General features: G+C 48.1%; 1 protein-coding gene across 1 annotated transcript in view; it reads left to right on the top strand.

Moving 5' to 3' along the window:
* The window catches only part of PAPPA (pregnancy-associated plasma protein A, pappalysin 1), a 250,111-nt gene that overhangs the window by 180,009 nt on the left and 42,578 nt on the right, over positions 1 to 27,524 (top strand). The window contains exons 13-18 of the mRNA XM_012664387.1: positions 780 to 915; positions 3,285 to 3,498; positions 12,141 to 12,309; positions 14,642 to 14,825; positions 22,572 to 22,782; positions 23,482 to 23,653. Of these exons, the coding sequence (XP_012519841.1) occupies positions 780 to 915; positions 3,285 to 3,498; positions 12,141 to 12,309; positions 14,642 to 14,825; positions 22,572 to 22,782; positions 23,482 to 23,653 (1,086 nt within the window). The remainder of the gene's footprint in view (positions 1 to 779; positions 916 to 3,284; positions 3,499 to 12,140; positions 12,310 to 14,641; positions 14,826 to 22,571; positions 22,783 to 23,481; positions 23,654 to 27,524) is intronic.

The following is a 27,524-nucleotide window of genomic DNA, read 5'->3' as shown; positions in this document are numbered from 1 at the left end:
TCCATGACGTTGTGTAGAGATGAGAGTTTCTGTTGGGGTTTATTTCTGTTTTTATTCCACTGTGATCTGAGAAGATGCATGGTATGATTTCTATTGTTCAAGGCCTTTTAAAATTATCTTCTCCTCCTTGAAGTCTTTACTGATCCCCACAGAAAGATGTGACTATTCTCTCCCTTCTTGTCCTGCACGTTTGGTCACTAACGTGATGGTACTTGTCACATGGTTTCACAGAGCTGTCTGTGGATCTTTCTTCCCTACTAAGGATCATAGATGTCACTGCATTTTTGTTTGTGTGTCACTAACCTACTTTGAACTCCACCCCATTCCGAGAAATGCAAGGCCATGTCTTGTTTAGCTTTGTCTCCTCCATGCCTAGCGCAGAGGCTGGCATGGACAAGTGACAGGTAATAATAAGTACCATGTTTTTGTGGTTTTAGTGTGTGCCAGGCCCTGTACTAGACACTTCACTCCCATCATGTCACTGGAAACTCACATGAATCTTGTGATGTAGCTCTTTGTCTTTTTAATCCACCATTTCAACATGATGGGACTCAGGCCCACAATGGCCCAGCCATTCACCCTGTGTCACTCAGTCAGGTTGACACAGAGCCAGGGCTGGAGCAAGTCTCTGATCTCAGAACCTGTGCTCCCCACTGTCAGGTTTCACTGCCACCTCCTTCCCCTCCTGGTTCCTACGGTGGAAGATTCCCCTCGAGTCCCCCACGATGTGGCTGCCTCCCCACTGCACGTGTGACCCTCCTACATCTTCTCGATTCCAGGCATATTTTTCTCAGCCAATGGTTGCCGCAGCTGTGATTGTCCACCTGGTGACCGATGGCACATATTATGGGGACCAAAAGCAGGAGACCATCAGCGTGCAGCTGCTTGATACCAGAGATCAGAGCCACGATCTAGGTGAGCATGTTCTCCTGGGCTGGGCTTGGTCCTGCACCTGCCTCCAGGTCAGCACCACGGTTGGCTGTGAGGAGCATCTTAGAGTGAGCTCTTCTGTCCTTTCTTCTCCTTCTTCTATTGGTCACTCTGGTTGCCCTACAGCCAAGATGTGACTCTGTACCCAGAGAAACCTAGATCTGGCAGACACAGGGATAATGGGACCATGGCAAAGCCCTCCCTTTGGTCGCTCCCTTTGCTGAGACTTTTAACCTCAGGCATCCCATGTGATCCCCAAAAGACTTGTGCAGGAGGCTGAACAATGGCCATTCCCCATCGTACATGCACCTGAAACCCAAAGCAAGGTACCAAGAGACCCCAGGTCACAGTGGGTAAGGACTGAATAGTCAGGTTTTCAGAATCGTAGCCTGTTGCTCTTTGCCCTGCAACCAGAGGTGTCCATGAACCACCCCCCCCCCAGTGGCTACCATATCTCCAGCACAACCTCTAGAGAAGTTCCCCGTGGGAGGGGGAATAGGATACCTTTTGATCAGGTTCAGGAATGGGGAGGCAGGTGAGGAGTCAGGTTTTACCTACTGAGAAGCTGCCCTGAGGGCAGGGCCGAGGAGGAGGCCAAGGGCCAGGCTTGTCACTTGTCCACCCTGTTGCATACCGCATGCACTGTGGTTTAGAGGAAAGGGTTCCAGGGCTGACAGCCACAGCTTGAATCCCGTCCCCACCAATCACTCCCCTTGAGACGGTGAACAGTCCTCTTGACCTCAGCCCCACACGGAAAGCCTTGCTTTCCTCACGTGCAAACAGGGACGATGATGTCCACCTTGCAGTCAGAGTGAGATGTCATTCGACACTGCTATGGCCACGCCTCCCACAAGCCCTGACACTAAGAAATTCCCATTGGCACTAAGAAATTCCTATGACATCCTCCCTTTTCCAGCCTACCCTGGAGAGTTCTGGGCAGCCATTGCGAGTGTTTGGAATTCCAGGCCAGCACTGAAGCCTGGACTTCAAAGCTGTGCCCACACCGTTCCGCAGAGAGCTCATTTCAAAGCCCCGTATGAAGCAAGCAGGCCAGGGGTCATTTCAGGGTCAGATAAAAGCCAAGGGAACAGGGAGGGTTTTTTGTTTTGTTTTTTATGCTTATTTATTTAGTTGGTTTTAAAGGCAAGGGGGAACATATTAATGAGGAAGGGAAAGAAAACCCCTCTGGACTTATCTGGATTCCTGGGAAATTTCCCTAAGTGAGAAGCAAATATTTTCATAGTTGTCCTGGCATTGCAAAGGGCTCTGAGGAGATGTTTTCCAGTGAGGTGGGGGAAAGTTCGGTTCCACAGAAGCTCCCTGGGTCCTGCCTCTGATTCCTGAGGCTTTTCCGCATGTCCTGCCCATACCACCTTCCCTGGTCCTCAGCGCCCCGACATTCCCAGCGGAGGCGTCCCAGCCCTAAAGAGCGGAATGGTGAAGGGTTCATGCCAGACTCGGAGTTTCAGGCTTCCCCACGGGAGCACTGGCCCAACATGGCGAGCCTGGCGGGATGTCGTTAGGACCATGCTGGTTTTTGAATATAGAAACTGAGTTTTAGGGGCTTGCTGGAGTCCCAGCATTAGGAAGGGGCTACACCAGCCTGTGAACCCAGGTCCGCCAAGTACCAAACCAGCTTCCCTTTTCCAACTCCATTGCCTTTCCCCTGGATTCATCTTTTTCTCTCTGCCCATCTCCCCTTCCCTGAAGCCTGGGGACCTGCTGCCTGGACTAGGAAGAACTGAGGACTCTGGAGTGAGCCCAGCTTGGGCTCTCCGTGGACTTGGCGCTGCGGCGGCTGAGCTGCAGTGTTTGTCTGGAAAGCCACCCCCTGCCCGCACTTCTGTCTCCCCCGTACACTGGGCACGAGGTCCTTCCCTAGCAGGGCTGCTCCTAGGTCCACAGATGACATACGAGGGTGGGCCTCTTACCTTTCTACCCCGGGAAGGGCCATTGGTATGAATTATTTCCGTCTGCTCTATGACTGGCCAGGCAGGCAGCCTGAAAACCAGCAACTCAGACCATCAAGCCCTGCAGCAATGTGGGAGGGAGGCAGGGGGCGGGATGCTTGGCAGAGGGGTGGCCCTCTGGGGGAGGGAGAGGGACTTTGGGCGCTAGGTGAAGGGGAAGCTTAGGGGGCAGGGAGGCAGGGGGATTGGAAAGATTTGGAACCAAGAGAAAAAGGCAGACAAAGAAACTTTCAATCAGACTCAAAATCCTCACCGGCCGCCCAATGGTGCTTTTGTGCAGTGACATGAAAGGGTCTGGGGGCTTCGGGAAGGGCCCGTGGGGGAGGGCGTGACTGGCCTTGAGTAATGAGCCTGGCCCCTCGGCCCCTCTGTCTCCCCTGACAGGCATCCATGTCCTGAGCTGCAGGAACAATCCCCTGATTATCCCTGTGGTCCATGACCTCAGCCAGCCCTTCTACCACAGCCAGGCGGTACGTGTAAGCTTCAGTTCGCCCCTGGTCGCCATCTCGGGGGTGGCCCTCCGCTCCTTCGACAACTTTGACCCCGTCACCCTGAGCAGCTGCCAGAGAGGGGAGACCTACAGCCCTGCTGAGCAGAGGTAAGGGACCCTGGGCCATTGGCAGCCCAGTGCAGACAGTGCGATTTGGAAGCTGGGTGGCCATTTGTGTTGCTCTAAAAAGTCTGTGTGTTTCTCCCTTCCTTGTCCTCCAGCCTCTGGCCGGCTCTGCCTTTGGGCTTGAGCGGCCCATAAAGCTCTGAATTCCTGGGGCCACTGAGGGAAGCAGGGATGTGTGGTAGAAAGAGAACCTCCCTTGCCTGGCTTGCAGCCGCAGAGTTGACAGTAGCTTGCATGGGGATCCTGGAAACATCCATTTCCTTCTCTGGGCCTCAGTGTGCTCATCTAAACAAAGACAGGGCAGGTGGATTAACTCTCTGTCAGCTCTGAAATACTGGAACACTCTGCTTCCTAGGTGGCACGGGCAGGAGGCGTACCTGTCCTCAACTGAGCGGGTGGAGTGAGACTGGTTTTTGCTTCATCCCGGTTCACTGTGTATTTAAGTGTTGGGTGAAATCTCTATGTTTTCTGCAAGCCTAACCCCTAAGATCCCACAAGTGGCCTAGGAGCCTGTCTTTTAACTGCATAATGTCACTGCATCGATGCTTTTGATCTGGCATCTGTTTTTGCAGTTTGGAGCAAGGGGCTAGGAGGGGTGGGGGGTTAAGGGGTTTCTTAAGAAGTATACTCTCACTTGGGTTTAAATCTCCAAGCTACTACTTCTTGAATGTGTGTCCTCGGACAAGTCATTTCCCTCTTCTGAGTCTCAGTTTTCTCTTTTGGAAGAAGCAGATAATACCATATTAATAAAGAATATTTCTAACCATTTTTTGATGATGGTATTGGTGCTTCTCTGCACAGAATTCTGTGTAAAGCTCTTCAAGTTAGAGCTGGAAGAAGCCTCAGAGATCGTGTCACATCCACCATGCCCAGGCTTCTGTGTTACCACCCAGGATGGCAGGGCCCAGAGAGGGGAAGAGCCGGCCTAGAGCTGCACAGCTTCTCTCAAGTTTGTTTAACAGGATCCAGAGGGAGAAGGGAGGGGTTGTCGTTTCCTTAGTCCCCCCCCAGGAGGAGGCCTTCTGCAAGCCGCCGCAGCCCTGCCCTGTACACCTGGGGGCAAGGAGAGGAAAGCGGGAGGACACCAGTCTTTCCCACACCCCTGCTGCCACACAGGACACAAAAGGTGGTTGCAAAATCCGCATTGTTCAGCACCCACTGTCTCTAGCTTCTGTTGTGCAAAGTCTGTCGCAATCGTCCGGAGGCAAGAGCTCCTTAAGTATCACGTTGTCATGTTTCACTCTAAGAGGACTCTTTTGTCCCTTGCTCTCCGGACTCTATAAAAATAAGTTAATTTTCAGAACCCAGGGAAACAATGTCAGTGGAAATCCATCAGCCCTTTTCCCTTCCCTCAGTGCTTCCCGGTCCCTAACCAGCCACCCTGCCCATCCACAAGTTGACTGAGGCCAGCGGTGCCTCCTCTGAACTCTTAATGAACAGTTCCCGTGCCCTAAGTAAACAGTAAGAAGTGTTCAGCTTCTGAAACAAATCAATCGATCTGTATTTCCTGAGTCCTTTGACTGATTATAGGAGGAACATTGAGCTAAGGTAGACTGTCGCCCTGTCTCTGCCCCATCGCGTGACAGTGGATTGGTCATTCCACCTCTCTCGGGCTCCGTCCCTCCGTCTGTAAAATGATGATCATGGATTGCGTGTTCTCTCTGTTTCCCCGGCTCCCGCCCCAGTTCTAACAGTCTGTGATTTCCAAGAGCTAGGAAAGGTAGACAGGAGCATGATCTCATTTCATCATCACAGCTGTCTGGGAGGTATGGCTCAGAGAAACAGAGTGAGTGAGTCACTGACATCCAGGCAGTAAGAGGCAAAATCCTGCTTCTCCTGTCCCTGAAAGCCACGCTCTGCCCACTGGAGCAAGGCACAGGTAGCAGAGAAGAATGTTCACGACTGGTCACATGTGAGCATTTACTCAGTGAAACTCTGAGTAAAGGGGTGGGGATGCAGCCCTGGGGTCTTCGGCTGGCTTGTCCCTGAGCTTGGACCAGGCAGGGACAGGCTGAGTCCTGAGGCCTGAGGCTGCAGGGCTGTAGGACCTTCCTCTGAATGCCCCGGTGGGAGGGAGAGGGGACAGCTGCTAGCTGTTCGGGGCAGCTGAAGAGGCATTTACCAAAGCAGGCAGGACTCTGCAAAGGTGCAAACGCATGGAAACAAACAAACAAGGAGGAAAGGAAAGAAAAATAAGCAACCACTGTAAAAAGCCGTGGGATATTTGTCTTCATTCTCAAAACCCCAAGGTAAATAGCATCACTTTTTATAGCACAAATTTCAGCTGGTTGTAGTAGAAACATCCCACTCTCAGCTGCTTCCTAGGTGGTGAAAGGTACTGTTTCTCCCCTCCCTTCCCACCCACACCCTGTCCTCTCCTCCCTCCACCTCTCCCTCTCTTCCACCCCCCACCATCCCCTCTATTGCTTCCCCTTCCCCTCTCCCCTTGTTTTCCTCTTGGTTTTCTTTTTCTTATCCTGAGAGCAGTGTGATATCTACTGGGCGGCTACATCCAAGTGCAGCTTCTGCCCTCAATTTGTTGGGTGACTTCAGGCAACTCACTATAGCAAAATCAATTCAGGTGGCATGTTTTGACCTAGGTTCAAGGGTCTCCATTCCCTTCGAGGTACTTGGTATAAATTCAGAGAGCCAAGAAAACAGGATCAGATTTCAAATGAGAGTCTCAGTTGTGGAATTCTAGCCAAATCTCAGCTCCACATCGAGTTGGGGAAAGAAGAAAAGGTGGGGGCTGGGGGGGGGAGGCTTCTTCAATGAGAAAAGCTGCAGTCATGATATTGAGACTCCAGCGTGCGTCTCTCTCACACACACACATGTGTGCAAGCACATCACGTCCATACATCCTTGTAGTTCTAAGCAGAAATTGAACAGTTCATTATAAAATCCAATGAGCCATGTGTTCAGATAATTAATTTCCATCCCTCCTCCCTTCCTTCCTTCTTCTTTCATTTCTTCCTTCTTTCCTTCTTTCTTTTCTTATTTCCTTTTTTTCTCCTGCCCTTTTATTTTTCACATTCTCTTTCTTCCTCTACCTCAAACTATTCCTGGTTTCTACATGCGAGACTGCCTAGAGAGAGGCAGTTCTGATAGAGAGCTCACTTTTGGAAGGCCAGCTTGGAGGGGAAATAAGTTTTTCACGTGGCTAGATGAACTCTTTCCAGCCGGGGTGGACCTAGACGGTGTTTGCAAGGGGCGCTCGTGGCCAAGGTGGAAGGCGTGGTTTGCAAGAGGCGCTCACACACTGGAGCCCAGTGCTCCTAGACTCTGCACACTGATGAGACCCCACGTGTGGAATATCCTGTTAGATGACTATATCAGAATTTGTTTATAGGGCTTGGAATCCAGAATGAAGCTGCTTATAGCCAGAGACCATGATTGCTCAGATTGCTGCCCACCTCATCCAGCCTCCCCAACCCATAAAGGATCTGTGCCTCTCAGCACATCAGTCGGAAATCACTAGTCTGTGTGTTACACCTGCAAATAGAACTGGTGTGCCTAAGTGTGTATGTGTCTTTGACTGTATTGGATACTACTTGACTCTCCTCCAAAACACCTTGCGACTCACACTCCCATCAGTGATGTACTGGTATCCATTGCTCCATGTCCTTGTCAACACTTGGGATTCTCAAAGCCTACATTTTCCCATTTCAAGGGGCTTTGAAGTGATATACCTCTGCTCTTTTGCCCTCGTAAAACCATGCCACTTGAAAGTTGGGAGGACTCGAGGACTGCCTGGTTCCGCATCCTCATTTGAGGATGGGAAGCCTAAGGTCCAGGCACGGAGAGTGAGTTGCCTGAAGTCACCCAACAAATCGAGGGCAGGACCCGCACTTGACTCTAGCTCTCGGGAGTCTGGTTCTCTTTCCTCTTCATCAGAGGTTCCAAGGATGTCCCATAGGCCAGATTAGGCCACAGGCAATTTCTGTCTGTTTGGTCCTCATTAGTTATCTTCTTTAATTAGTTGACAATATTTGAATATCAGGAGAGTTCATATTAAAAACCAGAATTCTTCTTGGAACTCTTTAAAGAAATCGGAAGATGTGAAAACATCAGGCCCTCTCTCCCACCAGGCCACCATGGACTGGGGCACGAGTCCTGCTGCTGCTTTGGCTGGGCACATGCCCTCCCTCTAGGCACGCCCCGCTCAGCTCACCTTGACATTTAGGATGCCTGCCTGGACCCTGGAGTCCACGGAGTTTGCATCCCCTAATCTGCCGAGTCTCACCTCCACACCGCCCCACAGTGCTGGCTCCTAGAAAAGCAGTGTAGAAGAGCCTTAGAATCACTTCCCCCAGCAGTCTCGTTTCTGGGCAGAAAAACAAGTTTCAATCTTAGTGACTCTCAGTTTTACTTCAAGTGATCCTGCCATTGATCCAAGAACAGTTTTCCCTTTATTTCTCAGGGTTGAACAGGCTGTCTTTTCTGTTGTCCCCATCTGAGCAGCCCAGAGTGATTTATAAACAACCTGCCTGTTATTATCTCCATTTCCCCACGGCGTAATTGCAGCTAAGTAGCAGCCACAGGAGTGAAGCCCTGGGTTAAGGGAAAGATGCAGGAGAGGAGCCCTCACCAGCCCTTTAACTCCTGGCCTCGTCCGGGTTCCAGGACTGCCCAGGTATCCTCTGTTATGCGCGGGTGGAGACAGTGGGGACAGCAGTTGGGGGATTGGCTGTCAGATCACATAAGGTTCCACCCTCATATGGAACCTGAGTCTGCAGGTAAATACATTAAATACATATATATTTATATACATATGTGTGTGTATATATGTATATATACACATATATTTATATATATGTAAGAAGAAAAGAAATATTAAGTATCTGATTAGCTCTGCAGCCAGGGGACCTCTGCCTAGTCGTGAGAATTTGATCAATACAATTACCAATGTCTCTTCCCTCACCCATCCAATCAGCTAGCTTCCTCCCTTGGGAGAAGTGTCTTAATTTTTTTCCTCTTCTGTTATTTTTATTGACTGTCCATCACTGGTTATTAAATATTTCCCTCATTTTTGTTTTTATGGAGCAAAGCCTTTTGTTCTGTTTTGTTCTTCTTGTTTTGATTTTTGTTTTTGTGTCTCAGAAATGACAGGGCTGTGACAGGGAGTTATTTGGGAGGGTCAGTTGGGGTAATGTTTACCGTTTTTGGACAGTGTGTTCACACAACCTTTTCCACCCAACAGGACAGCAAAGAAAAAAGCAGGGACGTAGGGGACAGACTGGCAGATCTCCATTGGAATTCTGTCCAAGCCGGGTGCCCTTGGGCAAGCAATTTAAAACTCTTAGTCCCAGTTTCCTGTTCTTGAAAATGGGAATAATATCACTACCTCCAGGAGTTCCTGTGTGGAATGCGAATGAGGTGATGTAGGTGAAACACAGTGGCCAGTATCTGACACCCATTACCTCCCTTATCCCTTTTCTTCCTGTTTTCAAGCCTGCAAGCCAGGTGCAGACAGATGTTCTGAAAAAGCAGGGATGCCTCACTCCGCAAAGAGTGTCCTGGAAGACATTAGTCCTGAGAAATGCCCATAAAAAAAGTTTATCAGAGTTTGGAAAATAATGCACACCTTAAGCCCCGTTTGGAAATCCTCAATATGTATTAGAATTTTCAAGGTTCTGAGAAGTCCTGAAATAAAGAAAGCTGATCGGTCTCATTAATCCAATGCTGCCCATGCTCATCTGACCATGAAACCTTTTGGTCAGGTGATTTGCATGACCAGGGAATATTTTTCTTCAATAGCAGAAAGAGATGGGGAGTCACGAGACCACCTTCTCATGGGGCGTGATAGTTTTTCCAAAATGTTTCTCGTACATCAGCCTTTCCATTCTACAAACATGCCATCTTCATCCTGCCCTGGACCTTTGAACTGCTCTTCACTCTGCCTGGGGCTTGGGACTCCCCAGACTTTTGTGTGGCTGATCCCTCCATTTCATTCATGTCTTCGTCCTGATGTCGCTCCCTCATGGATCCTTCTACACGCAGTGTCCTGTCCTCCCAGCTGTCATCCTCTGTAATTTCCCCTGTTTGAATGCCTTTACTGCATACAGCACTATCGGAAATGGTCTCATTTATTACTGTTCTTTGGCACATGTCCTCCCTCCTTAAATTCATAGGGTGGCAGCCACCTTATTTGTCCCCTCCCTCACTGTATCCCTGATGTTTAGAACAGCGTCCAGTCCTCAGTAGGCCCCCAGTGAAGGTGCGTTGAATAGATGGATGGGTGGATGACATTTCACCCTGCTGACCACCTTTAGGGATGAATCATTTTATTACTTCCATTTTATAGATGAGGAAACCGAGGCTCTGGGTGTTCTACTAATTTCCAAGGTCAAAGAACCGACTAATGGCAGAGCTGGAGCTGGGACCCAGATTCCCCTAATTGAGAAGCCTATGTTCTTTCCCTTCTAGGAAATGAAACATTTCAGATTTTCATTTTCCTACGAAGAAGAACTTTAACGTGCACAGAACAATGGGGGAGGGCGCTGTTTTCACCTTACTGGCCCCACAACTTAGAAGAAAGCCATCTTTCCCTCTGGGTCCTCTTATGAGCCCAATGCCTCCTGGGAGTGCAAAGTGAGAATGCCCAAACCCTAAAGCACAGGTTGGGAGCTGGTAGCTTACAGAGTAAATCTATTTAAATTGGAACCATGTGGCTCCTTCCCCGGTGCTTACACAACATGAACAGATGCATTGTTTGGTGTCAAAGCCCTTGCTTTGACTCCACAGTTACAGCCTCTTCGAGGTCTCCACATGGTGCAACGCTGAGACCTTCGGGACTAAGAGGAAGGGCAGAGAATCAGAGCATCTCAGCAAGTGTCACTTAACGCCATTGCCCTGCATTTTGGAAGGGGATATGCAGAGAGTGCAAAGCTCCACATCAGTGAGGGTCTGAGACCTAAATTAAATGCTTGCTCTTTCTTGAGTATTTTAAAAAGTTGATTTGTTTGTCTACTTTTGTATGTTTTAGGGGCTTTTAGTTCCTCCCCCTCCCCCGCTCTCTCACTACACTTTTGAGCAGGAGGTAGAGGGTGCGGATATGTCCCGGTAAAACCCTCAGCGGGGTATCCTGAAACTGACACCAAGAAAAAACCGGAAAGTTTTTCTAAAGCTGCTTTGGCCAGAATTGCTCCCTGTCTCCTAGGTAAAAACAGGAAAATAAAAGACTTGAGATTCTGGATTCAAATCTAGCTATCCGTGCAGGTGTTGGTGTAAACACAGAGAGGGAGAAGTTAGAGAAAACTGTCCCCCAGAAACTTCCAGTGTTAAGAATCAACTTCTATAAAACACTTAAGAGCTATTTCAAGGCACCGCCACTGTTTGTTTCTTGCTACTTAGGAAATATTTTCTGTACAAGCCGTTTTTATTGGCAGTGCAACACATACTAAGATGAAACAGGCATTATCTCTGCCCTCGAGGACGTTCTAGTCCAGGAGTGAGACGAGTTTAACAACAAAGATTTTGGAGTCACACATCTGTATGGGCACTTAAATAAGTAATTTAATCTTGCTGGTCCCAAATTTGTCCAACTGTAAAACGAATGACACTTAGCTCATAGGGCTGTTGTGAGGAAGGAGTGAGCTCACGTATGTAAGCAATCAGTGAACAGTAACTAATGTTACTAAGTGCTTGCGTAACTGTAATATTATATAAAGGGCATGATCATCCAAGCACGGGGATTTTATGTTGTTTCTTTTTGCATTCTTAAGGATTAGCACACAATCCAGTACGTGGTGGGCACTAAAGATCTGTGTTTTCAATACAACGAGCATAAGGCAACAGCATTAGAGAAAGGAGGGTGGAATACCTGTGAGGGAGCTCACCTGGGGACACGGAAAAGCTTCCTATAGAAATTTTCATGGAGCTTGGATTTAAAGAATGGGTAGAATTCGGATTGGCACAAAGGTAGGGTCAGCTGCAGCAAGATGCAAGGGATGGTCTCTGTACAACTTCACTAACAATTCAAAAGTCACATTAAAGTTGATAAAGGACTTCTACATCTATCACCTGAGTTGAGTCTTGCGGCTCTATGAGGTTGGCAAAACTGAAGCTCAGAGAGGTGATGCACTTTACCAAAGTCACACAGCTTCTAGGCAATAGACCATAGGTGTATTTATAACATCAGCTACTGTTTATTGAGTGCTTAGTATATGCCAGGAATTCTGCTACATGCTTTTTCTAAACTAACTAATTTGATTCTCACAATGACCCTTGGAAGTGGATACTCTTATAAAATACAAAGAAGCTTCTACTGAACCTGGTGCCTAGCAGATAGGAAACTCAATAAACACTCACTGTAATCACAATGGTCACCTTTTCACAAATGGAAAAGCAGAGGCTCTGCAAGGTTTGAAACTTGGTAACATACAAAGCTTTCAAGTGGCAAGATTTGAACCCTGGTTTGTCTGTCTTCATAACTTGTGCTCTTAATGATAAACTTTAACCACTGCCTCCAGGGTCTTCTTTGCCTCCACCAGCACCCCTTCCTCTTCTCAGCCTTTGTCTCCTGAAATTTTGGAGAAAGAGACTCTTAGCCTTTATCTTCCAGCTGGAGTGCAGATGTCCTGTGCAAAAACTCCCTCTCCCCCTCTTGTTTCTCTCCTCCCCAGCTGTGTGCACTTTGCATGTGAGGCCACTGACTGCCCGGAGCTGGCTGTGGAGAACGCATCTCTCAATTGCTCCAGCAGTGACCGCTACCACGGCGCCCAGTGTACCGTGAGCTGCCGAACGGGCTATGTGCTCCAGATACAGCGGGATGATGAGCTGATCAAGAGCCAGGTGTGTACAGGTGCTGAGCTCAGAGCCCTCCTCCCCCCATCCAGACCAGAAAAGGCTTACTAGGTGTTGAACATGTTCTCTGCTGAATCCCCAGCACCTAAAATAGTGCTGCCACATAGTAGGTGCTCAGTAAACATTTATTGATTAAATGGGTGAAGAAATGAATCAGTCAAACAACCAATCAATCCAGAATCTCTAAGAGAAGTGTTCATGTGCAGAGTAGGGTTCCATACAACACTTACCCATGTTTTTATGTAGGTTGCAAGTCTACAAGACCATGGGCTCAGTATTTTAAAATGAATCTCTTACAGGTAGAGCTCTGCCATCATTGAATGGGCATCTTTAGGAAGAGGTGAGCCATCTGTCAATGAGGTGTTCATTCATTCACTAATTCACTGCAAAGCATCTCTCTGCTGTAAATCAGATGCTGTAGGAGGTGCTAAAGAAAAAGAAGTCATTAAGATAAACCTAGTCCCTCCTTTGAAGGAGCTTAGCACCCAGTGGGGGAGGGAGAGTCAAAGAATTAATGAGTAATGACTTCACAGTGTGAAAAATACCATAAAGGGAAGTGTGGGGCATTGTGGAAGCACAGGGAGAGTCAAGGACAGTACCCTGGAAGAAGTGACATAAAAATACAGAACTAGATAAATAGGCAAAGGGATGTGCGTTGGGGAGAAGAAAGAAACGTATGCACCAGGCACAGGCTGGAATAGCATGTGGAAGCCCACTGGTGAGAAGGAACATGCCACAGGTGGAAATTTTTCCTTTTTCTAAACTCACCCATGTGATGAGGCTGGAGGGACAAGCTGAGTCCACTGGTACAGGGGCCCTGTCAGCTTAGTCAGGAAGCCTGGGGTTTATCTTTAGGGCAGCAGGGAGCTGTTGATGGAAACCACATTGCCAGATCATAGTTGGCAAAGGCTCTCCTGGCTGCCCACGGGGGTGTGGCTTGGAGTCCAGCTGTAAAACCGGAAGCAGGGAGACCCCTCCGGAAGTCATCAAAGGAGCTCACGGAAGGTGGATGTGTCCTGCATGAGACTGGTGGCAGTCGGTGGTTTGGAGCAGGATGTTGCCTCAGCCAGACATTGCTGCGAGGTCTCGGGTGGGGCACAGGGGAGTGGGACAAGTTGGCAGTCGAAGGTGTTTTCAGCCCTGGGACTTGAGGATCCCAGAGCTCTGTTGCTAGATGCAGCTTTCTCCAGGGTCCACCAGTGGACCTGCCTTCATACTGTAAGCACACAGGGCACGTTCCTTATTGCCGGGAATGCTTATGTGTACAGAGCTTCTGCACATGCTCATCTTAGACACCTACCTCCGCGTGTCAGACATAGCAGGTCTGAACTCCTATAGAAACAATTAGACTGTTTTGGCAGTGAGGGCCCTTGCTCTTAAACACGCATCCCTTTGATGTGTGCTTAAGAGGAGAACATGTCCTTTGCTTTTAAAATCCCAGATCAACATTTGGCATCCCCAGTGCCCTCGGATTTGGCAGCTTCCTCCTTGAACGGAAGCCTCCGGGCTGCCGATGGCTGTCCTTCCCTTGGCTCTGCAGCCTGGCCTCGCCCTTCCGCCTGCGCAGCCCTACCGTCCCCCCAGTTTGGTTCAAATCTCTGTCGACTCTTTCATCTTTCCCAGCCTTGCTCCTTCTTCACGTCCTTCTCCCTTGGCTATTGAGCCATCGAATCTCAGAGCAAGAAGCGGCTCTTAGAGCAATGCTTGAGTTCAATCCATCTGTTTTGCCAGTGAGAGGACTGAAGTAAGGAGAGGGACTTACCTGTGGTCTCATAACGTGGAGGATGAACATCCAGGTCTCCTATACCCAAGTCAATACCTACTGTGTGCCAGGCACTACAGTAGGCTCCTGGTAACCTCCTCCAGAGCCCAGGAAAGATATAAAGATCAAGGCCTGGTGTCCCACCATTGCACCATGTTTCAGAGTCTGTTTTGTGGAAGAAGTCGTCATGCCCTGTGAGGTCTCTGAGTCTCAAGGTTCTCATCAATAAAATGGAAATTAGGACCTAGGAGACTCTGTAGATAGCAGTGAAGAGCAAAGCCTTTGGGTTAAAGTCCCACTTACCTTCTTTCCAGCTTGGTAACTTGGGGCTGATTGTGTAATGTCTCTGAGTCTCAGCTTCTGCGTCTTTAAGCGGGAACTGAAATATCTGATTCAAGCAGTTGTTGGGATCATTAGAAGTGAGCTGAAGTTAAACATTAAGCATTGGTCTCCTGGTGCCTGGACAAGACTCTGAACTTTCACCTGGGTGAGGAGGGTATTCCTCCATCTCTGGGACTCAATCTTCCACTCCTCACTGTGCCTGTCTCTGCCTTTCAGACAGGACCCAGTGTCACAGTGACCTGCGCCGAGGGCAAGTGGAACAAGCAGGTGGCATGTGAGCCAGTGGACTGCGGCGTCCCGGACCACCATCATGTCTATGCCGCGTCCTTCTCCTGCCCCGAGGGCACAACCTTTGGCAGCACATGTTCCTTCCAGTGCCGTCACCCCGCACAGTTGAAAGGTATCTTGAGCCCCTTGCTCAAGGGGGCCCTGCAGGGGGTCCCTCAGCTGCCCCCCTTTGTCTGTGAGAAACCTAGAGGCTGCTTCTGGGCCCTCCTTCTGGGTCTCAAACCCCAAGGGTTGGATGAGGTTTTATCTGTGCTCCTGATTTCTTTCTACCAATTGTATTTATGCAAACTGCCCTACTATGCAGCCAAGAAAAAAATAAGGTGTAGACAAGTACGACAGTGAAACTTCCCCCAAGACCTTGCAAATCTTGCAAAAAAAAAAAAAAAAAAAAAAAGAAAGAGAGAGGAAGGGAGGACGGGAAGAAGGAAAGGGGAAAAAGAAAACACAGTTACATTCGGGACTGATGTACCTAGTTCACCGTGTATGATTAGGGCCCCGTCTGTAAGCCTTTAGAGGTGAGGGTTATTGTTATTCTTATTTCACAGAGGAAACCAAGCCTCAGAGAGTTTAAAGAACTTGCCCACTATTAGTAGTGGGGACCACATTGGAGCCCAGGTTTGTCTTTCTCGAACACTGACTGCTCCTCCTTACAAATAGCTGGTTGGGCAGAGAGGAGGAGGTGTGGGCAGGAGGCATCTGCCATCTTCCTGAGCTGGGCAGCAGGGCTACGGAGGGGAATAAGAGTGAGTCTGGCATACAGGAGAAGAGAACAACTTCTGGAAATGATTGGGTGGCTGGCCTGGGTGTCCTGGAATGTCAGGACTGGAAGGTCTCTTAGAGATCATCAAGAATAACAAAATTATTAGAAATATTGAGAAACAGAAGTCCAGCAAGACAAAGGAAGGAACTTGTACAAAATCACAGAGCAAATAAGCAGCAAGTTCAGGACAAAAGCTCCCGGCTTCTAGTTGAGTATTGGATTTTGACATTATACCCTATTTTCAGAGGTGCCAGGGCACCTTCCTGCACTGGGTTTATTTTCAAAGGTGTCAGGACTTCCTCCCTTCACAGAGGAAACATTGCTCCTTCATCAATATCTGAAATAATGTCTCGCTTGAGTCCAGTAACCCACTTTTGGGTCCATCATTCTGTAGAGTGTGCATGAATGGGCTCTGATGGGGTGTGGGGAACCTGGGGGAGGTCTGTGAATTCCCCTAAATTAGATGTAATACTGTGCATGCATGAGTTTCAGGCATTTTGATACTTGGAGAGGGTCCATAGATTTCACCAAGTTTTAAGGGGTTACCTGACTCCAAAAGATTAGGAAGCCCATATGGACTTGAGTCACTTGAAGTCAGTGGCTGTGTCTAATCCCTTTCCAAGTTGCTGTCGGTGAACCGAGGACCTGGCACACAGTAAGACTACAGAAGATGTATTGACTACATGGCTGGATGAATTGATCAAAGAGATAAACAGCCCAAGAAACGTTTCTTCTAAGAAAGGAATGAAATACCCAGCAGTCTCACTAAACTGCTCCCCATAAAAGGCAGAAAGCACTTCTGGGAGGCATCCCTTAGCTCTGCTTATTTTTAATCCAAAAAGATTTGGATAAAAAAAAAGTTATAGACATTTCATTTGAGCTACTGTAAGGATTTGGATCAGAAAGAGGTGAAGAGATGAGTGGAAATTGTAAACCAACTTTCAGGCCATGCAAGCCCATCCCTTGGCCCCATTTGCCCAGGTGTAGAATGTATTAATAACTCCAGACTAGAAAAATCACACTTCTTAATCAGAGGCCCCTGGGAAAGGGAGGTGTATAAATTAGCATTGATTATCACAGCCTCATGTGGCTAATAATCATCCTTAATCAGAGTGATGCAGACCCTTCTGCTGCCGACTGTGGCTGGGGGGAGGGGCGCTGCTGTGGACGGGTCCTCAGGAGGACCATCATTTTGATAGTTGGTGACCGCACCTTTGCTCTTCCCTTGACGGTACAGGGAAATATCTCTCCAGTCGCCACATTGACCCGCTAGGACCAATTGCCATTTCATGCAGTGTGGCTGTCAGCGTCGTCTGCTGCTCAAATTCCTGTTTGTGGCTTCTGCTTGGATCTACTGGCAGCAAGGGCTGGGTGAAGGTCCTGCGACCTCTCTCTTGAGCTTGATGATGCCACCTCACTTGCTTCCTCTCTCAAGCCAGGGGGCAAAGAGGTGATCAAAACAAAATTTTCCCCTTCTTTTGTTTGCTTCCCCTTCCTCCCTCCCACCCTTTGTTTTTCCTTTCCTCACAGCAATGGTTTAAGCAAAAAAAGAGCAATAGCTTTAGAATCGGAACTACCAGGGGTCCACTCCTGGCTCTGCCCCTTACCAACTGCTTGATCTTAGGTAAGCAGTTTTGCATCCATGAGTCTCAATGTCCTTCATGTACAAAATAGGCTTATGAGTGCCCCTGTTGCAAGAGGTCAGGTTGAGGATTAAAGAGATGATGGTGTCAGATGCCAGAGCTGGAGAATGTGCTTATTAAATATTCATTTTCTCCAACAGACAGCCTCACAAAGAGCTGACCAGGGGCTGATCTCTCAGGCCCTGACTTCTTTGTCCCGTGGAGTCCTTGGTACTTGGCACTGTGGAGACATGTTCCATCCTCCACGTTCCTCTCAGGACACAGAGCTTGGTGTCCTCAGAAGAGCAGCCCCCAGCCAGCACCATCAGTGGACTGCAGTCCCTAGAAACCTAGTGTAACCCAAGTAGCACCATGAACCATCTTGCTTCTTATAGTCCAGGTGAATTTTTCTCGAATATCCTGCCTATCACTTAAATTCCAACCCTCCTTCAAGATTTATGCAAAATATCCTAAGAATTCACAACCTGGGTATCACTCCTGCTGGGATCCTTTACCAAATGAGCACTGTAAGCACAGGCAGAATCTGCAAAAATATATAAAGGGAAAAAATCCTATCAAATTCAAAAAAAGACAATGTCAAAATCAAAATTATAAATGCTTAATTAAGTAGCTAAAAATGCAACATTACTCAACATCACCCAGTCAACCCCAACTCAACCATGTTGGGGGCATCGAATATTTACTGCGGAGTGGAGCTGCTAAAGTAAGCATGTTCCGTCCTACAAAGATCTTTAACAGGCCTGCTTATAACTTCTAGCTCTTGTTATTGCCTTTTCTATCTCAGCTTTGCCTATTTTAACTCAGATATAAAACTCAGCCTATTTGCTAGTTTCCATTAGATACTCAATCCCATAGAGTATTTTCTGATGTCTTAGACTTTACTGGAGATAGCAGGGGAGCTGGGTGGACGTGGAGAGGAGCCACATCCCACAGTACCCAACACAGGTGACATAGTCTAACTTGTGTTGCCATTTGCGTCCCCTCGTCCCCTCCTGCACGGCAAGCATCCAATACTCCGGCCTCCTTTCTTCCTCTTCTTAGGCAGTGTTCTCCATCAATTATTTCTGAAAATGAATGTGTCTTAAAATGTTCTCTTTCCTCTGTGTATGACATTTGGAATGACAAATGGAGGCCTTTGGTAAAGAAATTTGGAAGTAAGGGAAATCATTCTGGATAGTGGGGAGGGAGAGGGGATGATGAAATCTTATTGTTTGTCTAGTCCGTCATTTCAGAATACACTGCTGGTCTAAATTCCTGACTCCATGAGATTTTCTCTGAACAGCAGTTCTTCTTCGGCCATGCTCGTGAGTAAAACTCCATAGTGGGGTCAAGAGATCACCTCCATGTCAGGCAGACCTGGGCTGAGCCCCAACCCCACTTTGAGCAACAGCTAGTGAGACACTCACAGGATCTCAGTTTTTTTAGCTATAAATTTGGGTTAATGATGAATTGGGTTACAAGGAGGATCAAGGAGATGGCTCCAGTAATTCTTCTTCGATCTGCCCCCTGGACTCAGTTACAGACGGCTATTGGTAGAATGCTTTTCAGACATTTAGAAAAAAAAATGAACCATTAAACAATCAAAATGCAATCTGATTCACCCAGGCTGGAGCTGTGAGAGCCCAGTTTTACTGAGCAATTGACATCCTTTCTGGGGCTACTAAGCCCCTCTCAGTTGTGATTTTTAACACCTTGGGATTCTGGGAGGCTATAAATGTGCTTTCAGAACTACAATCAGCAGAGGATTGCATGCCTTTCTTGGTGCCTTCATTTCTTCCTCGACTTCTTCCCAACTTTCTCCATCCCCAGAGCGGGATGAAGTTCAGTGGGCTATTTTTGAGAAAACAGCCAGCCTGAAATCCTTTCTGCCTTCCTTGTCTGCCCCACCTGGCCTCTCTTCTGTTTGTGTCTCTCATCCTTCTTAATCTGTCTTCTTTGTCTGTAGCTTCTGTTAAGGCCTATTCCTTACCAAGAACAATAAAATCGAATTTCCTCACAATCCCCTTGGACTAGCCTTTGGCTAGCACAGCCTCTTGACAGCTTGCTGGTCCTATTCCAGTCTAGCTAGCTGCGTTTTTGTTGTCTCCAAACAATAGAGTGGCCAATGTCCTTTCACATCCTGACACGTTAGAGCTGGACAAGAACTCAGAGGTGGTTTTGGTTTAAGGTCAAACAGGTTAGGTGACTTGTTCAAGGTGACAGATAAATTCATAATTCCTTATGCATTCAACAAATGGATACTGAGGACCTGCTATGTGCCTGACACTAGGCGAGGCTCTGAGAATAAGGAATGAACAACATGCAGCCCCTGCCTTGTGATCCAGGCAGTGCCAGCACCATGTGACAAGTGTGAAAATAAAGAAACAACAGACTGAAGGTCTGACATTTCCCTCCTTGGGCTCTGCTCTACGTTAATTAAAGGCACTCCCAAAGAGACTTGGTCTTCTGGGCAATCTTTTAAATGAAGTAATAATAATAAGTGCCTTTCTTTTGACATTGCCACAAGTTTACAATTATTTTAATGCTCATTAGATATTGAAATTTCCTTAACCACATTTGTAGACAAGCTGAGCAAGATTTATTTTCCTGACTTTACAAGATGAACAAAATAAAGGCACAGGGTCCCCAAACTTGTTGGAATCTAATCTCTGATACCAACCTTCTTATCCTCCTACCAGGAACTCCAGGCTCAGACGTGCCTTCGCTTTATGTCCTGAGTCGTGTTCCTCCAGGAAACACAGATAGGGGAATAGGATGGGAGACATGGAATTGACAAAAGTTAACCGGGGCCTCTTCTATAGCCGGTTACCGCTGTGGGCAACTAGAGCTCAGTCCCTCTGGGGAGCTCTGGGAGATGTGTAGAACGTGCCTCAGAGTTACTGCAGCTGTGGAAACCAGCAGGTGGATACACCAACCCCATCGCTTGTGGACAAGGACATGAACTCCTCAGTACTCTGAGGTTGGCCTGCGTGTGGTCAGAGCATGCATCCATGAGCAGAATGGAAAGCCTCAGGCAGAGAGTTGTCAGTGCAGTAAGCATCCTTCAGAGAATACAGATCAATGCAGAGACGATAGGGAAGGGCACAAAGGGAAGCATCCTACAGTACTTGCTTCGAAGCCAGGTGGTGGGTGCAGGGTAGTGGTCACAGCTGGTGCATGGAGATATCAATTCTGCACAGTTCAGCGTCTGCATCTCCTGGAACTTGTCGCTGGGGTGAGGGCATACCCATGGTCCTGAATCACAGTTCCTGCTTTATTTAATTGTAGTACACTGCTAACTCCTATTTACTCTCTCCCAGAGTATACACTTCTGGTTTACATTTTCTCTCTTGATTAACATTTTGCAATTTTTGTGTTATCTTTCCATAGGAAAGCCATGACTTTCCCTTCACAATTTACAGTTTGCATAGCTGATATGATGTACTTTTTAAGAGTCCCAAGATTTTTTCCACAGATATTTTATCCCTCTTGGGCAACTTGGAGAAGGTGTGCTCCCTGCACCTTTCACAGGTCCCCTTCCTTCTAAGCTTATGCTATGCTCGGGCACCCCAGAGCAATGATGCCCCGATCAGGAGGGCAATGCAAAAAGGAGTTTGTAGTCCCTGGTGTTCTGGAAGTCTCTCTGCTTCTGTGGAAGCCAAATGAGTCCTTCTTTGCACTTTACTCTCTTTGCTCGATGTGAAATGTCCGCAGTTGTCAGTATCACAGTTTATCATGTGGGATCCGCTGTGGGGTTCACAAACATCAAATTGCCTTGTGCTGACCGGATGCATCACACTGACGGAAGGAAAAAGAAGATGAATAGGGATGGAAGAAGCCTCCAGAAAATTGCAAAGCACTCTCCCCTTTCTTCCTTTTCCTGCTTTATTTTTCTTCATAGTACTTGCCACCTGCTAGCATGCTAAATAATTCACTTCTTAGTAAATTAGTAAATTATTTTTGGTTAGTTTTGTTTTGTTCACTGCTTTGCCCCCAATATATAAAAATATCTGGCACACAGAAAACACTAAAGAGATGCTTGTTGAATGAATGAAGGCTTTGGTGCAACTCACATGGTCCTTTCTGATCTGCTAATGAGGGTAAAAGGTTAAGACAGAGGAGAGAGGGAGGAAGTGAGGAAGGAAAGAAGGAAGGAAAGGGGGAGTGGGAGAGGGAGGGAGGAAGGGAAGAAGTTAAGAAGCAAACAAGGACACTGACAGCACTTTATGGGCACTTTTCATAAATGTTGTTTCAATTCATCTTCTCAGCATCTTGAAAAGCAGGAGCAATTGTTTCCTTTCTGCAGATGGGAAATTTGAGGTTTGACTCTCCCAGAGTGGATACTAAGGGCTCTGCTGAGCATGTATAGCCAACTTCCCATTGAAAACAACCATCTCTGTAGTTAGACAAAATTGGTTTTGAGCCTCAGTTTTGCCTTTTGCTAACTACAAGAACGTGGTCAAATCACCTCATTCTCTGAGTCTTCGTTCCTCAATGAGCACTGTCATACTATGTGCACTGTTTGTTGTGAGAATAAATGAGGTTGCATATCAGAAGCACTTAGTACGTAGTAACTGCTCAATAAATGTCCGTTCCCCTTCCGTTACTTCACTTCTCCACCTTTCGAATCCCTGAGCCTCCCACGTGCTTCCAGCACTGGTTGTCAGCACCATTCGGTAATAACTGGGAAGAGGAGAGTTTGGTGGAGAATCACAAGTTTCTTGTCCTCCTCTAATTGTCTTGGGGAGGTTTTGGGCAGGCCGTGCCTCTCTAATATATGAGCTGGCAGTGAGAAGCCTAACTCCCGTGTTTTACTTTTATTTGCAACGTTCCCTGTCAGGCCAGCTTCCCGATGGCAATCAGCACTTCTGTCGGAGCTGGCACAGGCTGCAGGGGAAGTGCTGCTCTCTCAGCTGCCTTGGCAAAGCTTCACTGAGCACTGGGGCCTGCACAGAAAATCAAACCTCCTGATAACACGATGCTGTCACTTCCAGGCATGGTGTGTGTGCGGGTAGGGGCGGCAGGATAGGGGGAGTGGCAGCTTGAGGTCACACAGCACGCTGATGTTAGAGCTTGGAGCAGGCTCTGATGGGAGCTTATGCTGTCAACTGTTATTAATAGAAGGCAAGTACCTTCAGTTCTGGGCTCAGATGCCCACCTGGAAAGCAAGGAGGATGGATTCAAGGATTGTGGAGGTCTCTTTTCTGTGTACCCTACGAGGTTCAGAATCAGAAGTCAGAAGCCTTGGATTTTAATTCACTGCAGATGCGGGGGTAATTCACTCTTCCAATTTAGGTCTCCTTTGCGGCAGCTCTCTTAATCTCCCTAGGCTCCTCAGTTGGAAGTGGAAGGGGTTGGAATTCCACGTGAAGGGTCCTCTGATTCTTCAAGTGCCCTGAAATCCAGGCAGCCTGTGCATCAGCTCGGCTGTCAGCGACTCCTCCCTCTGCTAACCCTGCCTGCCCATCTCCTCCAGGCAACAACAGCCTCCTGGCCTGCATGGAGGACGGGCTCTGGTCCTTCCCGGAGGCTCTGTGTGAGCTCATGTGCCTCGCTCCGCCCCCGGTGCCTAACGCGGACCTCCAGACTGCCCGGTGCCGGGAGAACAAGCACAAGGTGGGCTCCTTCTGCAAGTACAAGTGCAAACCTGGATACCATGTGCCCGGATCCTCCCGAAAGTCAAAGAAGTAAGTGGGGTCGGAAAAGCAAACTCATGGAGTCTGGGGAGGAAAAGAGTCGAGTCAGGTCTGGCTGCCTGATTGGAAAGGAAGCACCCGTGTCTCTGCTGGAGGCAACGCCAGCCATGTACCCCATTCTGTTCTGTGAAAAGCTAGAAGGACGTTGTTAATATGATCAGGTCTGGGTCAAACAGAATTAACTTTAAGTTTCAGCTTGGCTGCTACTGGCTGTGTGATCTCAGGCAAGTGACTTCACTTCTCTGGTCTTCCATTTCTCAATAATGGATGTGATGATAACAGCTGCCACAGAGGGTTGCTGTGAAGAATAATGAGGGTGTGCCTGTGAAGGGCTTGCAAAGTGCCTCGCGCATAGTAGCGGTTCCATCGACGGCGGGTATGAATAGCATCACGGAGCTGGCCTCCTTCGGAATTCTCTGCAGGAAGGGAGAGACCAGGGGCTGGAGGGGCACGAATTTTAACTCATCCACATGTAACTGACAGAAAGTCCGACATTTCTGTTTTCTCTTGCTAAAGGAGTTCTGGGAAAGAATTTTCCTTAATCCCTACATATGCCCCCCATCCCCAATAGAACAGTTAGGAAATCAAGAGCGGGAAACGGAAATGTGGGCCAGCTGGTGGTGTTTGGGGAGGGCCTGGGTCTAGCCACTTGGTCCTTGAGATGTCTCCTCTTCTATCTCTTCCTTGAAGACGGGCCTTCAAGACCCAGTGCACCCAAGACGGCAGCTGGCAGGAGGGAGCATGTGTCCCTGTGACCTGTGACCCGCCTCCGCCAAAATTCCACGGGCTCTACCAGTGCACCGACGGCTTCCAGTTCAACAGCGAGTGTCGGATCAAGTGCGAAGACAGTGATGCCTCCCAGGTAAGCTTCCTGGAATTTGAGATCAATACTCCGGCCTTTTTCTTCTCTGTTTACCAAAGACCAGCCTATTCTTTAAGAACCACTTTCCCCAGGAGACTTTGTACCGAGGTCCAAAATGTACAAAGGCAATATCACCAATGGAGACATTGAGAAATTGGGCTTTAATTATCTTCTTTTATAATCTCTCTGAGCCTCATTTCCCTCCCTACAATGCCGTATTTTATTTATTCAGAGATTCTCAGCTTTGATTTTTTTTAAGCATTAGAACCCTTACAAAAGAAAGCATACATGAAATCCCAATGTACGAAGTTAAACAAAGTTAAGTTACTCTGATAAGAGTGACTAAGTCTCTTTTGCCAGTTCTCTGCCACCATTGCCACCCATGTTGGTCCTTGAAGTATTTAAAATCACAAGACTACCACTATTTTTAGACATCAGTTGGCTCCTGAAGCATGAAGAGAAAGGGGACCATATTTAGATTAGAGGTAGAGTTTTGAGGACTCTGGAAGAAAGGGAGGTCAGAAGGAGCTGGCAGGGTGTGAATTTTATCTCAGTCCACGTGTAACTGAGAGAAAGCCCAGCACTTCTGCCTGCCTCTGCAGAAGGAGTTCTGTGAATGAGTTTTCCTTAATCCCTACCCTGCCCCTTGCCACCCAAAAGGATAGGTCTGGAATCCAGAATAAGAAAGGGGAAAGAGAGAGAGACTAGCCCGCTCCAACGAAACCCGAAGTCCACAAGGAGCTCTATCGTAGCAGAAGCAAACATCCAGAGTTCATAACCCAAGCCCCATGTTTCTCAGGTGTGCAAGGTTCGTGAGCCAGGTGAGGCCAGAGTTCGGTCAGCTGGGCCTCAGTGAGTCTTTGTTGGTCTTCATTGTTTAGTTTTAGCCTCCAAATCCCAGACACTGCCGAACCTCCATCCTCACCTCCTCTCTCTCCCTCTCCCTACACCCAGTAGTTACCACGCCCTACCTAGTCTCCCTCCAGAACTTCTCCTAAAGCTGTCCTCTTTTGTCTCCAAGGCTGCCGCCCTAACTCGGGCCGCCATGGTCTCTTTCGTGGGCTAACACTTCATCATTTCCGTGCATGTGTCGCTCACTTCTGTGGCGTGTTCTCCACATTGCAGCCAGACTGATTTAAGTGATGACAACAGTCCCTTTGCTTAAAGCCCTTCCTGAACCAGAGAGCCCCCCATATCCCTTAGGAAAAAATCCCAACTCCTTAGGGTGGCCTTCAAGTCCACTCCCCTGATCAAGACTGATCTCCCCCCTCACCTCTGCACCCTCTGCCTCAAACAGTTCTCCTCTCACCTCTCCCAGCTGCCTGACTCCTCATCATCCTTCGCAAGTCAGCCCAGGCACCCTTCCCCTGGGCCTGTTTCTCAGTGTCCTTCCTCTGTGGGCTCAGCGGCCCTCCTCGGGTCCCCCTTCCCAGCACTGAGCACACCGCGTTGTAACTGTCTGCTTTCACCTCACGGTCCTACACTGGGCTGTGAAACCCTCACTGCGTCTTTAATGGTCCCTGTGCCTTCAGCACTTCGGACAGTGCCAGACACCTAGTAGGTACTCAGGGAATGACAGTTGAACTAAGGCCATGAGGAAGGGCTGCAATGAACATCTAAGCCAATTTCAACTCAAAGAGGTTACTCAACCCCTCCCCACCCAGGTGACACAGCTGGTACCAGCTGAGTCAGAATCTGAATCCAGGTCCCCTCTCCCAGAAACTGTGGACAGGCTGAGTCCCATGGCCACCATCTGAAAATCCTTGGCTGTGCACGCTCACGGGTGTCCGTGCATGTGCATGGGAGTCATTCCCGTCCTTGATTGCCAGGGAAGCAGAAGCTGGTGCCGGAAGCAGCAAAGGCCAGAGATTACCATGGCCTCTCACAGGCTGATCAACTTCCCTCTCACTCCCTTATGTAAAACTGTTGCTAACAGTTACCCAAACTGCTGAGCCAAATAATATTCTGGCCGTGGTCATGTTATCAAACTGAAACCCAGTCTGCCTGGGGCCCGCCAAGTAACTTTCATGGCCAGTTTATATTTAAAGGAGAGGAAAATGTAAATTTATCAGACGACTCAAGCAGCTCTGTTTGGCAACCAGCAGAGAGGCTAGACGCAAAGGAGCAGGGTATTGCCTGTCTGCTCAAAGAATGAGGCAGCGCGTGCCAAATGGGCTCCTAATACAATTGACGTTTCTAGTTTGTACTGAAAATGAATTTCCTCTGCCCTCAGACCAGGAGCCTGGGAGCCAAATCTAGTATTCACCTCAGATCCCCTCTTGCTGCCTGTAAACACAGCACGTACGGCCCAGAGCATCTTGAATCCAACAGCTTGTATGGAGCAAGGATTCTTCGTTTCCAAACAAGTCCCAGACCCCGACAGGAAAGGATGGGGGCTATTGTAGGGAAGACTCACACACTCCCTCCCATTGCCACTAAAAGCAAACAAAAATTCCCCCTTTCCTTATTGCTTAGGAGCCAGAGGGGAGATAGTTGAAGACAGGAGTCCTGAGGATGGAGAGGAGAAAACAGATTCAAGGCAGGTTCGGGAAGTAAATTTGGCCAGAGCCAGTAGGATGCTGGATCTGCAGTCTGAGTTCAAATCCCAGCTTCACTGGCTTACTAGCTGGAGGACTGGGACAACCTACTTAACTCTTTGAGCTTCAGTTTCCTTGTGTATAAAAATAGGGGGAAGAATGCTACCTACCTGAAAGTTTGTTTGTGAGGATTAAATGAGGTAATGAAAGTAGGGTAGCCCCCTGGAATTGTGCAGTGCACAACCTGTGCCGCTGTATGTGGCAGCCCTGGGGAAGACACAAATGAACTAGCCTGCCTTAAGGTCATTCCAGTGGAGAGAATCCCTTATGCTCCATGTAGACTCCTAGAAGACCTGGAAACAAAGACAACATAAATCCCTACATATGCCCCCCATCCCCAATAGAACAGTTAGGAAATCAAGAGCGGGAAACGGAAATGTGGGCCAGCTGGTGGTGTTTGGGGAGGGCCTGGGTCTAGCCACTTGGTCCTTGAGATGTCTCCTCTTCTATCTCTTCCTTGAAGACGGGCCTTCAAGACCCAGTGCACCCAAGACGGCAGCTGGCAGGAGGGAGCATGTGTCCCTGTGACCTGTGACCCGCCTCCGCCAAAATTCCACGGGCTCTACCAGTGCACCGACGGCTTCCAGTTCAACAGCGAGTGTCGGATCAAGTGCGAAGACAGTGATGCCTCCCAGGTAAGCTTCCTGGACTTTGAGATCAATACTCCGGCCTTTTTCTTCTCTGTTTACCAAAGACCAGCCTATTCTTTAAGAACCACTTTCCCCAGGAGACTTTGTACCGAGGTCCAAAATGTACAAAGGCAATATCACCAATGGAGACATTGAGAAATTGGGCTTTAATTATCTTCTTTTATAATCTCTCTGAGCCTCATTTCCCTCCCTACAATGCCGTATTTTATTTATTCAGAGATTCTCAGCTTTGATTTTTTTTTAAGCATTAGAACCCTTACAAAAGAAAGCATACATGAAATCCCAATGTACGAAGTTAAACAAAGTTAAGTTACTCTGATAAGAGTGACTAAGTCTCTTTTGCCAGTTCTCTGCCACCATTGCCACCCATGTTGGTCCTTGAAGTATTTAAAATCACAAGACTACCACTATTTTTAGACATCAGTTGGCTCCTGAAGCATGAAGAGAAAGGGGACCATATTTAGATTAGAGGTAGAGTTTTGAGGACTCTGGAAGAAAGGGAGGTCAGAAGGAGCTGGCAGGGTGTGAATTTTATCTCAGTCCACGTGTAACTGAGAGAAAGCCCAGCACTTCTGCCTGCCTCTGCAGAAGGAGTTCTGTGAATGAGTTTTCCTTAATCCCTAC

Source organism: Propithecus coquereli, unplaced genomic scaffold, assembly GCF_000956105.1.
Source record: "Propithecus coquereli isolate 6110/MARCELLA unplaced genomic scaffold, Pcoq_1.0 Scaffold89, whole genome shotgun sequence".
NCBI lineage: Eukaryota > Metazoa > Chordata > Mammalia > Primates > Indriidae > Propithecus > Propithecus coquereli.
This window is presented reverse-complemented; position numbering and strand designations above follow the sequence as displayed.